At 40.4% G+C, this 23,373-nt stretch overlaps 1 protein-coding gene across 3 annotated transcripts in view; it reads left to right on the top strand.

Moving 5' to 3' along the window:
• Positions 1-23,373, top strand: part of ALCAM (activated leukocyte cell adhesion molecule) — a 116,590-nt gene that overhangs the window by 71,983 nt on the left and 21,234 nt on the right. For all 3 annotated transcript variants that reach the window (XM_066340689.1, XM_066340688.1, XM_066340690.1), the window contains exons 2-6: positions 10,581-10,681; positions 13,247-13,466; positions 17,382-17,446; positions 17,825-17,912; positions 18,747-18,929. In XM_066340689.1, the coding sequence (XP_066196786.1) occupies positions 10,581-10,681; positions 13,247-13,466; positions 17,382-17,446; positions 17,825-17,912; positions 18,747-18,929 (657 nt within the window). The remainder of the gene's footprint in view (positions 1-10,580; positions 10,682-13,246; positions 13,467-17,381; positions 17,447-17,824; positions 17,913-18,746; positions 18,930-23,373) is intronic.

Below are 23,373 nucleotides of genomic sequence, written 5' to 3'. Positions count from 1 at the left end.
CTAATGTTTTGTGTTACTTGCCTTTTTTTTTTTTTTTTTCTCTAATCCTAATTTTTGTCCACTGCATTTATTTACTTTTAACTGGAGTGATCTGTGATATTTTTCTTTCCCTCCTACTTTGCAATGTTATTTGCTTTATGGTACTTTGATTTTGCTCCTGAGACTCGTTCAAGCTTAAATAAGTATACAAAATATATACATGTTTTGGAAAGTTCATATTTTGTAAAATTTAAACTGTCACTAAGCTTTCACTAGCAAGAAATTCAGTATACTCTATACTGTCAATATCAAGTCATGAAGAAATAAGAAGGACAAGATCTTTTTTTTAGCATGTTGTCTATTTACTTTTTTTATTAGGAAAAAAGGGTTCATGGAAAAATATAATGGGGATTTTTAGGTAATTGTTTTTGAGCTGCAGGTTTTATTGGACTTAGTAGAAACTTTTAAATCCCTTAAAGTTATTGGATACACACCAGCGTTGCTGACTAGCATAATGAGAAAATAAAAACCAATTTGAGTAGTTTTAACAAAAAGAAGTGTTTTAAAAGTGTTTTAGAAATGCAAGTGAGAAGCATATCAGAAGTATGCTTCAGGAGCAGCCAGGGGCTAAGCTCAGAAACAGTGAGAAGTTTCATCAGGAGACAAAGTCTTCGTTGATCCCATTTTGCCTAATTAGGTGTACCCTTTAAAGTAAAGATTCTTTGCAGTATTGACTCAAAAGCTGTTCTGTGTGTCACATTTGCTTCTCATCTCTTGGCAAGAGAGATTGTATCATCAGACTTTAGTAAGCTATAGCTCACTTCCCTGGCAGATGTGCCTGACCACTTGTAAAAAACCACACCATATGTTGGTAACTATTTTAATAAACTAGTCTCAAATTTTTAGTGTGCTAAAAAAAAAAAAAATAAATCACAGTTCCATGGCTACATCTCAAACAGAAATATTTATAAGAAGATATGTTAGCCATTTTATCTCTTCCTCTGAGTTATGAGAAAATGAGAATTATCCAAATAACATTTTTGTAAAAAACTGCACAAAAGTAAATCATTAACCATGGTCTTTCAGTGGCAGCATCAGCTGTGGGAAAGAACATTTTTCATACTCTGCGGGGCTCAGAAAACTCATGGCTGGGTTTTCTGATGCTGGCCACACTTTGCCAGTGTTGTTCATGTCTCCTAATGTGGTTCCATCTGAATCTTGTGGAAATGCTGTCCTCGTCAACGTTTTACTAATTCAAGCATTTTAAGCTAGGTAGTTTTGTGTTCCTCAAGTCTAATTTGTAAATATTTGCTTGGAATTACACTGCATTTTTTTTTCCTATTTACATCAATATCGCTATATATGTAACTTCTTTTAAACCTGTAAGATTTACTCAAAGGACTTGAAAATTCAAATCCACAAAATATGACTGATTTGGGATTAGCACTGAATCCAGAAACAGATAATTCTGAGCCAAAAGCTAGGGCTTCCATAAAATAATATGATTAGAAGGCCGCTGAAATCACAAGTGATGTTTTGGTGTGGTGGTTTGGGAAAAAAAGCTTAGGTCTTTCTCTTAGGAAGGAAAATCTTGCTGTAACAAAGCCCATGTGCTGCGAGGGCACTAGTGGCTTTCATGGGTTTTTCTTGCAGTTCTTTAGCAGATTTTGGAGCCTTTCTGATATAAAAAGGAGAAGATTAAAAAGTGGAGCTTTTCTGGTCCTGTTTCAGAGCTGCTGGACATAGCAGTTTCCTTTGTCTTCATGGAGCTGGGCATTGGAGCAAGGCTGAGGTGGGAAGGCAGGAAGGCTGATGTGCTGACACAAGTAGTTAATTTTGCAGTAGCATTTTGCATCAGTTACTGAGCTTTGAACTGCTCATTTAGTCTCCAGCTTTGCACAGGGTGATGCTGGGAACAGCTCTTTTATGTCATTTGAAAGCTTTGCTGACTTGAAAGCAGTATCTGTTTTAGTTTAAATGACAATGATAATGCCTTTAATGATGGCCATTCAAGTTTTAAAGGAGTATGACTATGTGCAAATTTCTTTTGCATACCTATCAAAAACTCTAGAAACTTTTGGTGATTATGATCTGGAAAATGTCATAGTTACTGCTTTATATATAATATTTGAAGTTCCTAAGCTGACAAAAGATTATTAGTCATCATTATTTAGATGCAATCTAGATGTTTGGATACGTTCAAAAGGAAAAGCTTTTCTCCTGTCTGTTCTTCAGCATAGTGCTTTAGCAGTGATGATGATAGAAGATGTTCAGAGAAATGCTCAGTGTGGACCTCCCTAGGGTGAAGCTAGCAGTGATGATAATCCCTGTAAACTATACACTGTGGCATCCACTGCAAAACCATCTGCTCATGGAAGGACATCACTTCCTAAGACCTTCTGCCTTGCAGAGAAATTCCCCTCAATCTTCCCAAAAGCTTCAGCTGGAGTAGTTTCAAATCACACAAAAAAAAGATGGAAAGCTGTTTTCTGGTTTGGGAAGTGGGAAAAATAGTGACCAAAATATTAAAAGAGCTGGATATTTGGAGATCTGGGAACAGAAGTAACCCTCAGTGACATGAACAGCAGTTGAGTAGTCTTGTGTGTGAACAGGCACACAGCACTCAGAGCTCTGTTTGGTCGTCATGGAGGACTTTGGAAAGAGTGTTTAAAGCACTCCATGGGATTTTGGACCTAAACGCATGGAGGCTCAGCCTGGAGCTCACATTTAAGGTTACATAGAAAGCCAAACCATATGTATGTGTAGGAAAACTGTCCATCCCTGCCATTCCAGACTGGCTGAACTCTAGAGAAAGAGCCAGTGAGAAACATGCAATGACCTCAGTCCTCTTGAAGGAATGGGCTGAGGATTTCTTTGTTGATTTAGGGGTAGAGCCCGTGTAGCCTTGGTCAGGTGAGGGACTTTATCTCAGCCAGTTTGGTAATTCTAGCTCATTTCTTTGTACTGACAAGGAAAACACTTGTTTTATATGGTGTTAGAAAGATGTAATTGTTAGTATTCTTAAGAAAGACGATTTCTGAAAGGCTGACATGTTTCCTTCAGTATTTTTTCCTCATTCATGGAGAACTGTGATTTAAACACATTTAATGCTTGTGCAGGGTAATGATAGCTGAATTCTGCTGGCATTTAATTCCTACTCTCTGATGCTTTCAATATCTCTTTAGCTTTAAATACCCTGCCTGTTTCCTGATGTGCACTGTCCAGTGTCTTCATGTTGCCAGGTGCCAAGCCCCATTTCTCTAGGCTGCTCCATTGCCAAAATCACTGTTAAGTACATCAGTGCTCCTGCATCTGTGGGTTTGGCTACTTGTGTCATTGGAGTTGAGTAAGTGTTGATCTGACAAGCTTGTCAAAAGCAGTTCAGCATCCTCCAGAGTCACAACCACATTTTTCTTCTCCCTTTCCTTTCCTCCTCCCCTTCCCCCACCACAAAAAAAAAAAAAAAAAAAGACACCCACAACCCCCCCCAAAAAAAAACCCCAAAACAAACCACAAATATAGTCCCAAATGTGCAAGTTACTTAACATCTTCAAAAAGCTCAAGTTAGCAGTGTGTATTCTGAAGGGTAATTGCTGTTGGTTCCATCAGTGCTTACAAGATGATAAAGGATTTTTTTTCCTTTGGTGTTAAAATTGCCTGGATTCTAATATTATTCAGGGTTAAAACTAATTGAAGGAATACTGTGATGAAGTATAAGAAACCCTTCAGCAAGTTCTCTTATGTTGCTTTAAAGGTGTTTGGTGCATTAAATCCTGATGTATATGTTTATCCCCAATTAGTTTCCCTCTTGGATACTTTTGATGATTCTTTGTAACTAATGATCCTTTTGATGACCTAGTTGGTCTTGTGTGGATTTGTCTTACTAGTTAAACAGGTTAAAGATAAGAAACAACATACTGTTTATATAACCTGGATCAGATAACATATCAATAAACACATGCAGCTTTGTTTCTAATCATATTTGTACGGTGAAGATAATCACTGTTTGAATTTTCTGGGAAGTGTTTACCCTGCTTCCCTATTTTCATGGCTGGCATATAAATGGTCATACCCACCCAGCTGAAATAAGGGATGTCCTATATGTGAATTTTGATAACATGAGCCCTTTTTATTTTGTTGTTGGTTTTTGTGGGTTGTTTTTTTTTTTTTTTTTTGCTTGCTTTAACCAGTATTTTGACATCCTGAAGTGTATCTTGTGTTTTCTGTGCTATGTCAGAAAATTAATGAGCACCCTGTGAGCTGTGCATGGGCCTGCCTGTTGTAGCTCATGTGAAGAGGCTTGTTCTCACTAGAGCAGGCTGGATCACAAGGACGAGCTTGTTGAGAAAACTGGACCACTGTTGTAGAGATACACAGACTCAAGGCTGGGTGATGTTTGGCTCCCTGGCTATTGTGGCTCAGCAAAAAAAGATTATTTAAAGGCCCATTATATCCATATAGGTTTTGGTGTGTTTTTCAGATGATTTTATCAGGCACAGGTGGCAAAATAAAAGGTTCAAGATGTGTTTGCTGCATATGATCTTCTGCTATTGGGAAGATCTTGAAAACCTACAGATGACTTACTGAAAAAGTGACCAGGCAATGAAAAGAGAGGGAGAAGGTGTAGTTAAAAGTTGAGCCTTACCTGAGGGGTCCATGCAGCAGCTCTGGAGAGATCATCTGGGAGAGACAGAGTTGAACAGAAGCCAGTGATGTACCCATGCAGAAAGATGACAAATGAGATTCTGAGCTGGCTTAGGGAAACTACTACAAGCAGGCTGTGGGAGGTGATCCTTCCCCTGTGCTCAGGGCTGGTGAGGCCACACCTGGAGCAGCGTGTCCCTTTCTGAGCCCTGCAGTATGAGACACATGGGCACCCTGGAGGGAGTCCAGGGAAGGACCACCTCCCCTGTAGGAAAAAGCTGAGAGAGCTGGGACTGCTCAGCCTGGAGAGGGGCAGGCTCAGAGGGAATGTCACAGATACCTGAAGGGAGGAGGGTACAAAGAAAACATAGACAGAATCTTCTCAGTGATGCCAGTGCCAAGACAAGGTGCAGTGGGCACAGTCTGAAGCACAGGTTGTTGCTCTGAACATCAGGAAACATTTTTTTTCCTGTGAGGGCGACTGAGCACTGGCACAGGTTGCCCAGAGATGCTGTAGTGTCTTCTTCTTCCTTGGAGATGATCAAAAGCCATCTAGATGGGGCCCTGGTCAGCTGTAGATGACCCTGCCTGAGCAGGGTGGTTGGACCAGTTGCCTCCATCAGTCTCTTCCAACCTCAATCAGTCTGTGATTTTGCAAACTTTCTTCTCTCTTTTTTTCTTTCTTTTCCCCTACAAATAGTGCTTTTAATTAAATGAAAAATACTTTGCCGTGTTAAAACCTACTTTAAGGTGTTATCAAGTATCAACAGTTGGGGCAGTAAACACCTGCTGTCAAGTCTTGTCACATCTGAAGCAGGAGAGTTTTTCTCTAATATATTTTGTCTTGTACCAATGCCGAACTGTCATTCATATACTGCTTTGTCCTTAAAAAACAAAAACAACTTACTTTTAATAAAAGTGTATTCAATGAGGAGCGATTATGGTGAAGGGTGTAGAGAATGTGTCCTGTGATGAGTGGCTGAGGGAGCTGAGCTGTTTCATCTGGAAACTAGGAGGATTATCACTCTCTACAGCAACCTAAAAGGAGATCCTAGTGAGATGGGAGTTGAGAAATGGCCTTAAGTTGCAGCAGGGGACATTGAGATTCGCTGTTAGGAAACATATCTTTACCAAAAAAAGGACTGTCATGCCCTGTAACAGGTTGCCCAGGAAAGTGATTGAGTCACCATCCCTTTAAAAGGAGGTCTTTAAAAGACTTAGAGACATAACTGGGTGATGAGATTGGCAGCATTAGGTTTACGGTTGGACTCAATGATCTAAAGGGTCTTTTCCAACCTAAAAGGTTCTGTGATTCTAAAAGGTGCCTTCCCAATCTTAAGAATGTGTAATGGTTTCAAGAAACACTGATGTTTCCTAAAAAACAATCATTTAGATGCAATTTATGCTTGTACCTAAGTGAGTTCCCAGTAGGACCTGTGTGTATGCCTGAAATCCCTTTAGGAAGTGGAGAACAGAAATAATATGAGCAAATAAATATGAGCATAAATGTAAGCAAAGCTTCATCACCTCCCAGATTATATTTAGTGCAGGTTAGTCTGGGCTACCTGGAGAAAAGATGGGAGGGCTAATGCCTCAAGATTTGGAGTGTTAATCCTAATGGAGAGTTTCCAAAGTAGTTAACTAGAGTTTCTGAGGTAGGTGCTAAATAGACATAATAGCTCTTGAGTCTGGACACTGCCATTGCTGAAGCTGCTAATTGACCTCCCCTGCTTCATGCTGCTGATTGCTGCAAAGAGCCATAGCAGCCAACATGTCCTGCTGTTCTCTGGTAATGAGACTGCTCCTTGGGTGCAGAAAGTGCAATAAAAAACACCATTGCTGAATCTGCCAGGGCAGAAACATCAGCTGTAAAACATAAAGTGCAAAGGAAAATACAGGACATCTTTGTGCATGTAAAACATAATTTAAATCAGTGGACTGAGGGAGGTTCAGCTCCCCAGATTTCCAGTGCTCTGAGAGCAAGCCCTGCTGTGCAGACCAGTGCAGAGGAGGCTTGGGCAGTACCTGAACTAGTGAGTTTTAGATACAGCACTTAGAAGATGAGTTTGTGGCAAGAAGTTGTTCCAGTATTGCGAACAGAAGGTGAAGGTGGAAAACATGCCTGCTTTCCACACAATTCCTACAGCTGTAGTTATTTCCTTGGAGAAGCATCAGCTTCCTAATTTCTTTTCTTATTTTTTTAACTCACCTTCTGTGCATTCTTCCTGTATGACCCTGTTGATTTAAAAATTGTTGATTTAATAATTGGTCTAAAGTGTGACCTGCCTCATACTTTCAATGAGGATCTAAAAGCGCCTTCTCTGTTCAAGATTTTCTGTTTTGTCTCTTGAAGATGTGGGTGCTGTTTGGTTCTTCGCCTGTGGAACACAGGCAGAGAGCAGTGTTTCCCAAAGATTGCAGTTAGCACTGCCATGGGGACATGGAAAGTACTCCAGTTAAAAGCATCAGTAGCTATGTCACCTCAATTTACCACTGTCCTGCTGAGATCTTTTTCTGAGCCATCACACCCCATGAAGCTGCTATGTTCTAACCTGTGTGGAATGATCTCACCTGGCTCAGAGTTTCCTCAGCCAAAGAGAGGGAAATGAGGTAAATCTCACCCTGCTCAAGCCTCTTCAACATGTAAAGGAATAGAAGGGAAATGATGCAGGTGTAGCTCAGAGCTGCTCTCCATGTACTTGGGACAAGATCCTGCCTCTGAATTAGCAGCATTTGCTCAATTTTAGAAGGCAACATTTGAAAAATCACACAAGGAAGCTGGCTGAACTTTTAATTAGCTACAGAAAGGTGCACCAGAACTGGATTAAGGCAGGACATGATGTCTGGTGATATTACGTGGTGTTATTCCCTGCGGTCGCCTTTGCGCCCTCCTGCAGAATTAATGAGAAATGAGGGCCCTGACATTGACCCTGCACTGTGTTAGGGCATGGAACAATTTGTTATGTATTTGTAGATCCTGCTTTCGTTTTATTTTTCTTAGAATGAGCTGGAAATTATGTAAAGAGGCCTCACGATATGAGGGTTGATGGTAAGCACTGTCATATCATTAAGCAATAATTTTCTTCTTCATCCCAACATTTTACGAATATGTCTAATAGCAACAGAGAGAGCAATTTCCAATTCTGTTGAAGTGGGGTTTTGTTTTTTTTTTTTTAGATGTGTAGGTTGGTAGGGCCATTTTGTGGAGATTACTGCAATTACTACTGCTAAAGTTTGCAGTTACTCAATTAATTTGCACTCCTTCAATGTGCTAGATCTGTTGCTACAGAAGTGGGATGAGAATATTTTGCAGCAGGACCTTTTATACTCTTGCAAGGATTATTTCTCTGTATTCAGAGTAAAACCTGTGTCTTTCTGGTTCTGTGTTAACAAATTAAGAGAAAACTCTGATTTTAGTATAGGCAGATTTTATGGCAAGTCATGACTTTGTCCATTTTAAGAAACACCTTTTAGCTGAAAGAGCTCTAAAATCAGAGGTCAGTCTTTCCCTTTATCAGGCCATTAATGAATTACAACTCTCAGAATGCTGTAGAGTTTCTCCAGAAGCCTTTTCATTCACCCTCTTGAGGCTGTTTGTTGAGTCTTCAGTAGTGTATACTCACTACCTTAGCAACTTTGCAGGGGCTAAATGAGTGTCTAGAAGAGGACAGCATTTTTTTTTCTCTCTAATGGCAGGGAGTATTTCCCCTAATACCAAAAAGTATATCGTGTCAGCAGAGCAGTTTTTGGTTTTCCATGTGATGCCAAATACCGTTACAGATTTCAAATTACTAAATTACGAATTACGCTTTGAACAGGTATTAAGCAGTTTACTAATTGAATATATATTTGCAAGTCTCTTGTAATTTCGCTCCCATGGGAGAGAACCAGAAAAAGGACAGCATTTTCTAGCTGTAGTAAAAAAAAGAAAAGAAAATTTGGATTCAGCTTCCAAAACCAAAGTTGTGTTGCTCCCTTCCTAGTGATCAGAATGAGGATGAGTGCAAGGAAGGGCCAAGGGACAAATTTCTTCCAGCTTTGAATTTTACTTCCATTTATAGCTTGATATTGTAAAACACAGCTTCTGGTCCCGTGAAATTGAAGTTATCTGTTCTCTTTTAAAAATCTTTGTCTCATTTGAAGAGATTGCTCTTCCTCAGCACCACCTAGTGGAATGACAGCTATTGTCATTTAGGAAACAGCTGGTCTCTGTGAACCATATAGAAAATTATCCACTCCTTGCAGTGTGAATAATGCATCTAAAGCATGCTTGTGACTAATGAAGTAACAGACTCAGAAAGATAACCAGTGCTTTAGTTGAAAAGGAGCCGAGGGAAGGAAAGAAATTTAAGATAAATGCAGGTAGTGGTGCCTGTTCTCTCCTGTGTTCCTTTAATCCATTAAGCTCCAGCCGGTTTTTCTGCCTTAACCATGTCGTGCCATCCAGGTTGTAGCTTCTCTAAGGAGAGATTTTGGAGTACTGTTTCTTTGTGCAATATCACACAGCACAAGCCCCACAGCCTCATTTGTCACTCTGGTACATGTGATAAATACATGCTGAACAGTGAGCTCTGAATTCCTCACCTAAGAAAAACGGTCTGGAGTCTTCCTAGTTTAAATTGCAGGCAAGAATTCAGTGTTTGGCTCTTTGAAAAGCATGATTTTCTTTACAACAAAACCCAATCCCTTGGAAAATCCTCCCTGTTGAGTGCATCTATGCACTCTAGAAACATCAGATCCTCCAGGCAGCTGCCTTAGGACTTGGGAAAAGCAAAGGGTTCTGTGGCTCAGGTCTTTGGGGGTGCATGCTTCTTTTTCCAGCTATCAAGAGAAAGGGCTGAATCTCCAGAAAAATTAATGTTTCTGGAAGGAATGAATGATTCTCCTCAGAAACACCTGGCTACACCACCAGCATCTTACTTCAGTCTCTTAAATAGAGTTCCTTTGGCAGCAAGCCTTTAAGCTACAATTGCAAATGAAGGGACAGCAAAGGGGGAGATCCCGAATCTCTGGGCGAAGAAGCTGACAGAAGTTGCAGATGTGTGGCTGAGAGCGGGCTGCCAGCACACTCTCTGGCCAAGCACTAGAGGCAAAATCTCTCTCCAGTGCAAGGAGCAGAAGAGAAGAGGCAGCTAAGGAAAGGAGGACCAAAGTTGAATTGCAGCAAAGGCACCAAGTTGTAACATCCTCCTCTTCAAGCTTCCTTGCATTTCTGCACTTCATCACTTTAGGGTCTGCTGGTTTTGTTCAATTCACATGCTTTGGACAATGAAAATAAGTGGGTCAGTTTTATTCTGTAAACTGATGTGCATTAGCACAATAACATTGTGCTGAGGTTTCCGAAAAAGCTGTTCTTAAATAATTCATAGAAGAATTTCGCTTCATTTTTCAAAATGTAAATATGCAGACTAGATTGGTTTTTTGTTTCTTTTTCCCCCAGGTTTTAAGGAACACATTTGAATATTTTCACTCCCTTTTCTGTCATCGTTTCCTATGTTTTTAATGTTATGCAGCAGTCAGAGTATCACTTGTTTGCTGTCCTCCTCACAGCACTGTGTCGCAATGTAACCTCTCCAGGCTTTTTTTTTTTTTTTTTTTTTCAGATGAAGAAGATAAAGGTTAGGGATTTCCTCTTTGTACATTTTGAGACAATCCTGACTGTAGTGTAGATATTCATCTGACAGAGCAGGTGCAGTCCTCTTTGGAAATCCACTTGGCTCCCACTGGCTCTGGCAGGAAGCATGGGTCCAAAAAGGTCCTAACATTCACTTAACAAAATTTAGTGGCAGGAGTTCTGTTTTGCTATAGGTTTGAGGATCCTAGAAATTCTACATGCTGGAAAATAACCATTTGCAGAGGAGCTGCTGTTGCAATAGGTGTGAACCAAATATAAGCTAGCATGCAGGAATTCAAGAAAACACTTAAAATTGTTTCCTCTCTTTCTGTTTCTCCTCTAGCTCTGGGATTGTACACAGTAAATGCAATATATGGAGACACTATTACTATGCCTTGTCCTCTAGAAGTACCAGATGGTCTTATGTTTGGAAAATGGAAATATGTAAGTATATCTTATCTTCATATTTATTAGAGCTGTTGTAAGATGATGAGTATTTTGTGTGTGTGTGAGATTTTAGTATTCCAAATGATAGGATTTCTGTCTCATATATGAAACCATTTCTTCCTGTCTTTGTAAGACTGCAAGATTCCAAGCTGTATAACTTCTGCCAAGTGCAGATTAGAGGTTTGGGGAATTAATCTCATTGTTCAAGAGAAATAATTAGCCCAGAGTTCTCTGCCAACCTGTATTAGAGATCTGGTGTGTTATCCAGTGGTGTCTCACTCACTTGACAGAGCCATCGTTGTACATTGGAGCGCTTCTGAAGTCGGCTGCCTGAAGCAGAGTGTGCTCCATCCCTGGGAAAAAGCACTGTCCCTGTCTTTTGGGTTGATTTGACAGTCCCTGGGGTGTGTTTCAGGCTTTGTTGTGCTCAGTGCACAGCAGAGGAGAGAACAGAGCTGACCTTGGGAGCATTACTGGTGTTTCCCTCTGCCACTCGTGGCAGGGAGCAGAGGCAGAAGCATGGGTACTCTCTAGATGTGCAGCAGGAACACCACAGGTTGAGTTTCTCCTCTGTATGATCACAACCCCATAGCCACAAGGAGAATCAGCATGTCCAAGCCAAAGCAAACCTGGAAGCATATGTGGATAAAACCACTGGGATACCAAACCCCTTTGGCTTCTCAGACTGAATTGAGACAAATGGTTTTCCTGCCTCTGTTGAGTTCGTCTAAATTTCCTCTTCTCAAACATAATACACCTGCAATAATGGATAATTCCTAGTGGATTTAAAATTATGTAGCTCACTCTCTCTTTGTGCAAATGGCATCCACCAGCCTATTTTTACAGGAGAATGAACCAGTGGTGGAGGACTCCTATTTTCCCCTAGCTCCTTCCTTTTCATCATCAGGTTTGCAGCTTTTGCAGCCCACATCCACTCCATAGTTCTTTTCCTGCAAACACTTTTCAGGAAATTAAGTCAGAAGTCTGGGGAGAAAGTTTCCCCAAAAGGAGACAGTAAAACTGTTTCATGCAAGCACTCAGAAGATGGAATGCCTACATTTTACACTTTTTTCAGTCTGCTGACTTTTCTTGGGAAGACACAAGTCCACCTCTGTCTCAAGGCTCAAGGATATTCTGAAAAAAAAGAAATGCATTATCTCTTTCCATTGCATTTGGAGTGTCTGTGTTGGACGAGTGCCAAGCAGCAAGTGGAGGTGTTGCAGCTTCTTCTGAATGGAAAGGGACACAAAACCTAACATACAAAGAAAAAGAAGCCTATCCAAGTTGCTCTTGTATGAAATCACTGACAGCCTACACAACTAAGGGAAAGTGGTTCCTTTTCTCCCAGAGCACGGAAACACAGAGGGTTGGATTAGGTTGGGGTGGTTTTTTGTTTGTTTGTTTTGGGGTTTTTTTTTTTGTGGAGTTAGGAGCTCATTTGCACTTGGCAGCTGACCTCTTGTCGAGAGTATCAAGTCAGGACAGTGTTTTCCGTGTGACAAACATTAGACAAATCCAAGAGCTAAAAGTAGGAGAGGGAGAAAGACTGAAAGGAATTTAAACTTCACAAGCAGCTGATGCCTCCTGCTGCCTGCCAGCTCTGACACCACTCATCTGGTCACACACCATAGTGCTTCTGTGGGCTCTGCATCCAGATGTTGTGCTGGGAACACTACTGACATCACTGCTGCAACATGTATAAGGGATAAAAGAGAATTAAAGCCTTTTCCAGCACCCAGCACAATACTGAACGCAAAGATAGAATCAGTGCTTCACCTCTCTTTAAATAAAGGCAGACACTGTCTGTGTGTGTGTTTGTGTGTGTGTTTGTGTAAGGAGGAAGGAATCAAATCCTGCAGAACTGCCCCCATAACCTTGTTCCTCATAATTTTTTTTATTTTTTTTTTTTTTAAAGAGAGAGATTTGTGCAAAGCTGTCAACTTTGTATTCCTTCTTGGGATGGCAGCTGCATAAGGAGGATCTCTAGAAAACAATACTTTGCAGATTAACAATATTTGATTGTGGGTATATTTCCATGCTACAGGCTCTTGGGTCCTTTAAAAAAAAGGAAAAAAAAAAAAGCTAACAACTAATTTAGAATAAAATAGGCAGTTACGCCCGATTAAATCCTGCATTTGAAATAAAGTCTAAATATCCCAAATAAACAATATGAATATATAAAGCAATAATGAAAAAAAGGAAATTGGAGCTCTTGAGACTAGCTCACACATGCTTCTATTTCAAATACTTTTTCATACAGACAGTGGCAGGTGCTGCCAAAAACACCAGCTTTTATCAGAAAAGGCCCTTTGCTACGCTGAGATTGAGCCAAAGGATTGAAATAATTTCTACTGATGATATTCTCAATGGCAGTTTTAAACTAGATTTTATTAATTACACTAAATTTCTTCTACGCACAACAGAAATTAATCAGGAAAAAAAAAAGCCATCTGATACAATTTGCCAATTTTTGTTAATTAAATGTTTGTACCAATTGCAAACCTTCAGGAGTTTTTAAATGAGTGTTTATGCAAAATGGAGGTGTCTTTCCTTTTATTATAGGAAATGCCAAACGGATCTCCAGTATTTATTGCCTTCAGATCATCAACAAAAAAAAATGTACAGTATGATGATGTACCAGACTACAAGGACAGGTTGAGTCTCTCAGAAAACTATACATTATCCATCAGGAATGCAAGAATCAGTGATGAAAAGAGATTTGTATGTATGCTGGTTACAGAAGATGATGTTTCCGAGGAGCCGACGATAGTCAAAGTTTTCAGTAAGTAAATCTAGTTGTTACTACCATTAACATTCATCAGCATCTGAATCATAAATTAGAGAAACTTTTGTTTAAGGCAGGATTAAAGCCAAGAAAGTAAGTTTGGCTCAGTAAATTACTAAGACTAGCAAATTTCTGCAGCTTTCAAAAATGTAATCTACTGGTGGCATTTATGTAACAGGACTGCCTGCACTTGCAGTTTATTCATGATAAGTGCTGGCTCAAAGAGAATTTTAGGCTTTGATAATGACTCACTTATGTGATGTCATTTGGCCTTGGAAATGAAAAATGTAAAATTAGCATTGATTATTTTCCATTTGTTCTCAGAGCAAATTTTTCTGCAGGAGGGAAACATTAACCGTGTGCGGTCTGCAGGATTATTTCAGGGGGGAGGTTTGAAGTGGCTCCGAGCAGCGACTGTGCAACAGCACAAACTGTGAGGGAGAGAGCAAGAGGCTGGAAAATGAGCCACCAGCCCCAAATGCTTGTTTTGTCCCCTGCTGAATGGTGGGAAGAAATACCAGCCTGCTGTTCTGTCCTAGAGCACAGCAAGGTTCATCAGTGTTTGGTGTCACCGCAGCTCGATGGCGAGGCTGTTCTGCAGTGCCAACCCCAACCCTGAGATGCAGAGCCCAGCTCAGAGCTCACACAGGAGCAGGGACCAGCCTGGTCCCCTCCTGGTGCTGATTCAGAGCTCAAATATAATGCATCAAACCCTGAGTCAGCCCAGAGCTGTGACTGTGGCGTCTTATCTTCCTTAGCTTCGTGGTTTTTACGTGGGTTTTGGCCTTTGTTGCTCTTCAGACACAGATTTATAGAGAATCTGTTGTGGGAACACACTGACTGCAGGTATGGGCAGTTTCAAAGAGATCACACTCTGCTTGAAAAACACAAATTCACGTTTTTGGAAGGGCAGCCTTTTGCTTCCCTCAGGTGGAAAGTGTCAAGGAGTCCTCAATGAAATCTGTGCTGTCAGTCACATAAATGAGTTTAAAGCCAGATGAGAAGCCAATAGTAATTCCCTCGTTTCACTTTCAATTTGACTGCAAGAACAATTGAATTAATGGCAACAGGGAGGAGTGTGCTCAGAGCACACATAGTGAACACAGTGCTTCAGAGGAAATGATAAAGAATTATCATGTTTGCTTATTGCACAGTGGTAAATATGTAGATGAGGCAGTGGTATACGGTAAAATGAAACGCTAACTGCTTGAATTACTGTGTACTCTGCTAAGCATTAACACAATGCTAACTCAGCCATGGAGCACAGCTTGTCTGGTTTATTCTGTGCATTAATTCTAATAGAGAAAGCTTCTATTTACTAAGGAAGATAAGGAGGGAGGATGCCACGCATGTAATATGGCCAACTTAGTGCTGCAAGGAAAAATTACCTTTGTGTTTTTTTCACTTTGCATTCGCAACTTTATTTATGGTTCTCTTAACTTTTCTTTGCATTTAATTTTCTTGAGTCTGGTTTTTAAGCTCTCATTTTTAGCTGCTTGCTTGCTTTAATTGCAGAAGAATTAAGAGTAGCTGGCAAGCTTCATTTATTTCATGAGAGGAGTTTCTAACTCACTGAGCCACAGGTACAGAGCTGGGCTGCTGCAGTGTGACCCTCATAAACCAGAATGTCATGCATCTGAAACTCGGCTGTATCTCAGAATTCAGGACTGATTCTGGGGTTTGCTGGAGCTTGTTCTGTCCTCAGCTGTGCTGCCTGGTGGTCTCAGGACTGAGGAGCTGAAATGGCTCACTGTGCAGGTACCACCTGCTAGTTGCTCTCACTGACTGCTCAAACAAGCACTCCTAGCTCTCCAGATGCATCCTGTCAGCAACTTTTTTTGTGGAATTAAATGGCCAGTTTCCAAAGCGCAGCAGCCCAGCGGACAGGAGCTGTCCTGCTGCACCGGCACTTGGCTTTTGGAGGCAGTGAATTCTTTTCCCCTTTATTATGAGGCCTATATAGAGTTGCAAAGTATTCTGGCAAGCTCTTAAGCTGAGAGATAAGCAGTGTGCTGAAGTTGCAAACCCACCAAAGTGGGGTTTGCTGCCAAGTTTAAATTTTTTTTTTCCTCGCTTTAGACGCTGAGCTGGCAAATGCCAAGTCAGTGTTTTGCAGTGAATTACCTTGGTGCACGTGCAGGGGCTGGCAGCAGGCTTTCCCTTTCAGAGGCTGCTCACAGAGAGCAGGTGGCAGCCTCTCAACAGGAGCATCTGCTCAGTCACAGAGCATTCCAAATGGGGAGAGCCCCACGCCGCAGCTACAGGGCAAAGGGACCTCCCTTCCCTCAACACACCAGAGCCAGGCTCTTCTCTGACCGCTCCTGCGAGGGATGAGAGACAACAAGAAGCAAAGCTGAGATGGGGGAAGGTGTCATGGCTTGATCAGATGGTGACTGGGACAGGCAGACAACTATCCCTGTTTATTTTTGGGACCCAAAAATCTGACCCAGAAGGCCTGTTAATGATTTTGTAAAACCACGTTTTCTTCAATTGGCGTGAAAATATTTTGTTCTTTACAGGTTCTTATATGGAAAAGATCAACATTTTTCCTTTAAAGCTAACAAAAGAGAGATAATCATACATATATCTCTTAAAAACAAAAATCCTTATTAGTCCTTTGAAAAAAATATGATGGTCTTAGTGTATAGCTTTGACTGTGTCTTTTGTTTGGTTTTGGTTTTTTGCCACGAGCAAAGTTATTTGAAAAATGTCAGATGAACAGCTTCTTTTATTCACTTCCATTTCCCTTTTTGACCTGATTTTGTTCCATCCAGGGGTAGTCATCCAAGTGAAGAGTATTTGTGCCCTTGCACGTAAACACGCACACAAATAAAATGGGTTATTGGGAAAACACACAGGCTTGCTACCTCTGTGACAACAGGAGCAGTGCATCTGCACATCAATAACTTCATCAGTGTGTGTAGAGGCTTTGGCAAGACAGTGATGAAGTCCTCTTAGGGCTGGGATTACCAAAGTAGATGCAGTATTTTGTAGGAAGCTTGATTTGGGGAAGCAGCTCTGTAAGCTGACATGGTTAAGAACGTCCCACTCTGTAAAAGTATGCTTGTTTAAGCAGTACAGATAAAGTGTAGAGCCTTTCCTTGACTGTACAGACATTGATTTATTTTTTTTTTTCCTTCACTTTTCCCCTCTTCTTTGAAAATTGTGGGCAAAACTGTCTCTTTTGGAGATGAAAATTTGCATTCCGGGCTTCAGGCCAAACTAGTTATATAGTCCCTAGAAAGTAGTCTTTTATGATGGAAAAAGTGAGAGATCCTCCACTTTGGCAAGCTAAGAGGTCCATCTACCATAATAAAAGTAAATAAGAAGACTAACTGGCACTGAAGAAGAAGTTTGTATTTTTTAAGAGAGTCATAACTAACACAGAATCGGTTAAAATAATTACACTTTCCTCTATCATCTGAACTTCTTAAATGTAAGAATCCCAGTTAAGAAAAATAAACATCAGAAGAATGATTAGGTTCAATTTGTTCCTTTATGATGCTGACAGCTTAGCAATAGTAATAGCTGCAGGAAATCTGCTTTTTTGTTGCTACAGTTTCTGTACTACTGGCTCCTTCTCCAGCACGTGTATCCCATAAATCAGTAGATCTGGTTCTCTCCTCTTCGGTGGTGAACTAGTCTGTCTGGCTAAAAGATGTATTGTCAGAGGACATAGAATTCACTATGGAAGGTGTGATTTAAAGTGAGAGTTTGTTCTTGTTCTTTTCCTAATACTGAAATAGAAGTACCTCGCCTTTTGTTCTTTTAATGGGAAAATGTAGGTAAGACTGTATCAGGCTAGATTATTTTGTTTCATTTCACAAGTCCACGTATTTTTAGTATTCTTTTGTTTTTCAAACAGCTGTTTGTGCTCCCTTCACCAGTACTTTTATCCTATTTATGTTTTAGAACAACCCTCTCAACCAGAAATCTTACATCAAGCAAACCTCTTAGAAACAGAGAAGCTACAAATGGTAAGAGCAGCATTCTCCCTCACAGTTATGTTCCCAACAGCTGCCTGAAGTCCCTTTACAGTCCAGACAGAGGTGATGGCTCAGACAGGTGAATCTGAGCACAGCCAGGCTGAGCACAGAGCAGTTGCCTTGCCACTACTCTATTTATTCCTGCCTGATCTGCAAACAGGGGCCACCCTGATCTTAGACCCCACCACCCTCTTCCAAATTGTGCCCCTCACTGATTTGATATGCCCCATTCCAGAAAAGTGGTTGAGGTTAAGCCTTTGAACTTCCTAGAACTTTTGACCCAAAAACCGACGTAAGTAAGAACAGAATGATGTGAAAAAACCCAGTGGGGGGGAAAAACAAAGAGACTGATTCCTGTCTGTTTTGCAGCTCGGGGAGTGTGTTTCAAGAGACAGCTACCCAGAGGGCAATGTCACGTGGCACAAAAACGGGAGAGCCTTGCAGCCCCTGGATGATGGTATGCTTTGGTCACGGCCAGTGTCCCTGGATGCACACACGGGTGGATGCATGAAGAGCTGGGCTTGAGTTGCTCTGCCTTACTCTAATGTCTTCTTCCTTGGAGAAAAAGACTGCTCACGTGGAAAGATGCAGCTGGAAAAAGATGTTCAGTCCTTTCAGAGTACCCCAAGCTGCACCTCGTAATCATTCTCTTTTAGTTCCAGTTTTAAATGCACACCATGGGGAGGAGAGTTGCCTTTATTAATGCTATCACAAAGCTATTCTTTGAGGCTGTGCAACTAATAGAAACCTGTATCAAATTTCTAATTTTTTAAGGTATTCACTGTCTCAGTTTCATACCTGTCCAATATTGTGCTTTGGACCACCCAGAACATCATCTTATACAACTATTTATTTTCCAGGATATGTAAGAACAACTTTTTTTGTTCTTTCTTTTCAACTTTGGCAGACTGATGAAACTACAATATATTTTCTTCCATAAATTAGCGAATGCTTAAAAAATAAGTTTGATCCTAATTTTTTTGCTTTCTTTCTGTCTTATGGATCAGGCTGATATTTGTATTAAACACCCTCCTCCCCCTCCATTTCAGTTTGCAACTAGTTTTTTGTCTGGATTTGGTTTAAAATATTTGGTAGGTTAGGAGTGTGTTGGTAAAATGTTCCTGGAATACTTCAGTGGCAGTACTAGAGGAAAACTGTACAATTTTTTGGGTAACATGTAATGTTTCCTGTATGTTTGCAGCCTGATGTCAAATGCAGAACAGGCAACAACATACAGGAAAAAGGCTTCAAATTCTGTCTGTGTGACAGTGAAACATTATTTCCTTTTCAGTTGTGGTCATAAATTTGCAAAAGATTGTGGACAGAACAACTGGACTCTTCACCATGACATCGTCTCTTCAGTACATGCCAACAAAGGAAGATGTAAATGCCAAGTTCTCTTGCATTGTGACTTATTATGGACCATCTGGCCAGAAAACAATGCAGTCTGAACCAATTGTCTTCGATGTGCACTGTAAGTTATCAAAAAGCATCTTTTGCTGTACAAACTCTACCTCCAGGTTGGGGGAAAAGCTAAATCAGAAACAATTTACAAAATCAGAGGATGCTTGGCTATTGAAATGCTCTCTTCAAAATTGATTTGCATCAAAAAGGTCTGAGTTAATTGCCAAGGTAATTTTTATTATCTTCAGATTTACCTGAGGTTTCATTTTTCCTAACAATAGAATACTGAATATCAAGATTTCATTGACAAGAGAAAAGTGATAGCCACACAAAGCTACGGTGAAATAGGCTTTTGAGAATTTTTAGAGGAGTTATAGTGGTTGATAAAAGTGACTCTCTGCACCCCCTGAAAGAGGCAGTAAATACACAATACAGTTTTTAGTAAACTCAAATGCTTTTCAGAGCCAAGCAGTTAATGCTGGCTGTCTACCTTGCACAAAGTGCTTCTCTACAGCTGTAAGATGCTGGGTTTTGCATTTAAAATGTATAATTTGAATATTGGTGGACTTCTAAGTAGAGAATTTGTGTAAATAATTGCTCCTAACTGGACTGAATTCTAAAGCAGCTTCCTTACTGTGTTACTGATGGATGTGGAAATCATAATGTTCCTTTGAATAAACAAAACAGGCTGTTGGCAAGGAAAGATCAGAGGAGGTGGCAGCACTTAGAGACCAGGGCAAGACACATTTCAGAGTCTTGTAAAATGACACTTCTGAAGGACTGTGGAAGGCAGCAGGTCACAGCAGGGTGCAGAGGAACAGGAGACAGACAGTATGTCCAGTCCTCTCTACACACTTCAAGTAATACCTCAGCTTATAAAATTGCTGTTTTGGGAATTATAGGGTCAAAGTATACAGTCCAGCATCTTTGTCTCAGCAATGTGTGGCATGACAACTGTGTAATCCAGCTGAAAACATAGAAAATAAGGTGCTGGATTTCTCCAGGTAGTGTGAGTGCACTGTTACCCTGAAAACAAAAGCCATATGCTGGAAGTGCCATGTGTGTTCTGCCTTAACAATACTTGTATTTCCTCTACAGGTAAAGTTTGTTGAGCCACAGGGTAGGGGATCAGTTTTGATCTTGATCAAATAAAACCAAACCTTGGAGCACCGGCTCTTTGGTTTCATCTGGAGGAGTTAGGGTTATCTTTTTACCAGCTGTTTCTCCAGAATGACAACCAGCAGAACTAATGGAGAAGAAAACCTCTGGGACAGCTCTTACCTATGGGAACACCATAAGTGTTTCAAGCCTGCAGACACTTATCCCATCACTTTGAAGCTAGAAGCATTTCTTAATTTTTTTTTTTTGTTTTGCTTTATAAAGCTGGGTACAAAATTTCACTGTGTTTTTTCTGTCATTTGTGGAGCCCCATGACCATGAACAACTCCTGCTGTGCATAGCAGATGTTCCCAGGAAAGAAATGTAATGACCAGAAAGCATTTGTTGCTATAACTTGCCAAGAGATGCTGTGCTGTCCTCATTTCCCCTCTGCTTTCATGCATTAGGGCCACTTCACCTGTTGAGGGTGAGGCTGTTCCACATTTCTGTGGTGCAGAAATTTCTGTGGTCCTACATGCCACTTGCAAGTAAGAACTACCCAGTCTGAAGGGAAAAGAAGGCTGCATGACTCTGGAGTGGTCACTGGCCATGTGTAGTGTGCCCTCTGGATAAAGATTTAATGTCTGATAACCCAGCTCTTCTTGTCCTGGTCCAGTAACACACAATTTAATTAATTCCAGCAGTGTGCTGCTAATTAGCAAATGCTGGGAGGCAGGCACACCTTTCAGTACTGAAGAGGCCTCAGGTATGAACTTTGGCTTTAGGGTGTAGAGTTACTCAATTTTCTTTCTGAGTATTTTCATCTGCTGTGACTTCAGTTCCTTACTCTGCATAAATGCATCTGCAAATGAATTTGTGAAATTCTTTGTTAATAGATGTCCAAGCTTCAACAGATGCATTTCATGACTTGCAGTTAGTTAATGATAATGACCTGTCCAATTTGGGTTTGCTTTTTTAGTTTAGTTCAGTCTTCCTAATTAGTTTCTCAATAATTGTGATTTTTTTTAATGAGTCAAATATAATGCAAGTCAAAAAAAAAAAAAAAAGGCAGACTCTAAGTCTTAAGAAATGGAAGTCTTTCAACCTTTATTGTAGATTGACTGTCAAAGCTATGATATTTTGTATCTCTAAAGCAATAGAACAAAATCATAAAGACCTGCTGCTCCTTCCTTGCAACTTATCCATTTCTCCTAAAGAAATGAGGAGAGCACGATTGAAATTGTGCCTTCAGAAGATTCTTTTTAAAGATATATCTATTTAGTCAGGACCTAAGAAATGGTTTATTGTTTGTTTTGGTTTTTTATTTTTTTAATTTTATGTTTTGCATTGAGTTAATGCAGACTTAGTAGTCAAGTGTTTAATATCTAGTTCACATCCTGGAAGGAGCCAGCCACTGTAACCTAGTATGAGAAGAAGAATGAGTTAGCTCTTGCTGTGTTGGATGTTGCTTGGATTTGGGTAATTTAGCTCAGCTAGCAGCAGTTATGTGCTTGGTTTTGCAGCTGCAAACAAGGAAGCTACTGAAAGCAAGGAGTGCTAGGAGAGAAGTCTTGGAGCTGGACACTTAGATACTGTGTCAGATATTTAATTATCTAGGCTCCAGTTATGTGGGGTTCTGCTCAGCATTAATCAGTGTAAAAAAGATAATGTTTGGCAGGCAGACTTCCCAGTCATGCCCTATTGGTAGGTGTCTGTCTTGTTATGGATCAACTGCTTTACATCACAGATTAGAGCCACTCTGCGTGTCACTGGGCACCATCCTCCTCTTCTCAGGCTGCATCTTCCTCAGAAGAATGACCTCTTTGTCTCAGACAACAGTTAAAGTAGTCTTTTGCTGCTTACTTCTGTATGTTTGGGGTTTTTTTCCTAAATTAACAAATTAAATTAAACTTTGGTCCTGGTTGATTGCAGTAGATAGAAGGGTAGGATATTTATACAGTAAAGATTGCAAAAATATAACTTTGGTGGTTTGCAAAAATATAACTTTGTCCATTTTTCATCCAGTACTGTTTATCTCTGCGGGGAAAAAACTTGTTCTAAATTAAAGTCCTGAAGTTTTACTCTGTATTAATTCCTCCCATTTCAGCCTTGAGACAAATCCTAAGCATATCTAGGATATATCTAGACATTCCTCATGATAACTTTACCTTAACAAAAACTTGACAGGAGGAAAGACATTTTGCAGCAGCTCTTGAAATTGAGTTTTTTTATTCCATACCAGCAGTGATGCTGGGCTTCCTTTCCCAAGCAGACACGGTTGTACTTCAGCTCTGAAGGTGCTGAGGTGGTAGAGGTTTGTTTGGCCATGGAAGGAGCTGGGGCTCTGCAGGAGAGAGGCTGTGAAAATCCAGCATCCATCCTGCCTTGGGCAGGGGTGAGGTGCTGGGTTGTGTTAGGGCACTCAGGGCTGGAGAGGCCACAGGGAAATGCAGCTCCTGGTACTGAGAAATCCCACCTCGGGAGACAGAAGTGATAAATGCCTGGAGGGTGGGCAGGGCTGCAGAGCACACACGCTTCACTAAACACACAGAATCACCTGTCAGCCAGGGATGTCTCTGCTGCCGAGATTTTTTAGTGTCTAATAAGGTCCCCTGTGCTGTGTCTTAATGCAGGACTGGCATCTTTGATGGAATTTTATTTATCCTTTGAAATTAAAATAGTGAGAGTTATCTGCCCGTGTTATTTTAATTTTGTTCATTTGGCTTTGTTTTTTAAAAATTATATTTAAGCCTCCGCCTAGAAAGAATAGCATCTGCTAAAGAATACTCTGCTTTAAAAAATTATGAAAGTAAAATGTAAGTTATAGTTCAACTTCAGTGAACATGACAGAAGTATGTTACATTTACTGTTCTGTTGACTATGTTAAGGGCCCTATTATGTTCACCAGATTTATCTTTCTGAAAGCCTGTAGTGATCAGCATATAGAATAAGCTGAACATAGTTGCTTAGTTCATATTTATTTCTTTTTAATGCCAGAAGGCTCTTATCTAATACTAATATGTGGCATTGAGAGCTTCAGTTGTTTTTCTGATTGCTGCAGTGCTCCAAACAGGGAATTTCACAGAGGACAAGTTAATCCCTCATAATGAAATCACACCATGAAATGGTTCATACTAATCAGGATTTCTTTTGCTTTAAAGCACATGACATGGTTGTAATCATTGCTGTTTCAGTTGCAGGTATTTTGGAAAAGAAAAATGAATTTTATGTCATATGACTTCTTCGTGCTTAATTGGCAAAAATATAGAAAGCGTGATTAACTTCAAGTTCTTTTATAAGAGAAGATCTACAACATGCAAATATTTTTGGCTGCAGGGTGATAAAATTGCATTTTCTTGGGCCATGAATACCGTGTGCATTGTGTTGCTGTGTGGATTAGGATGGAGCTATTAAAT

This window comes from Sylvia atricapilla, chromosome 2 (assembly GCF_009819655.1).
Source record: "Sylvia atricapilla isolate bSylAtr1 chromosome 2, bSylAtr1.pri, whole genome shotgun sequence".
Taxonomy (NCBI): domain Eukaryota; kingdom Metazoa; phylum Chordata; class Aves; order Passeriformes; family Sylviidae; genus Sylvia; species Sylvia atricapilla.
This window is presented reverse-complemented; position numbering and strand designations above follow the sequence as displayed.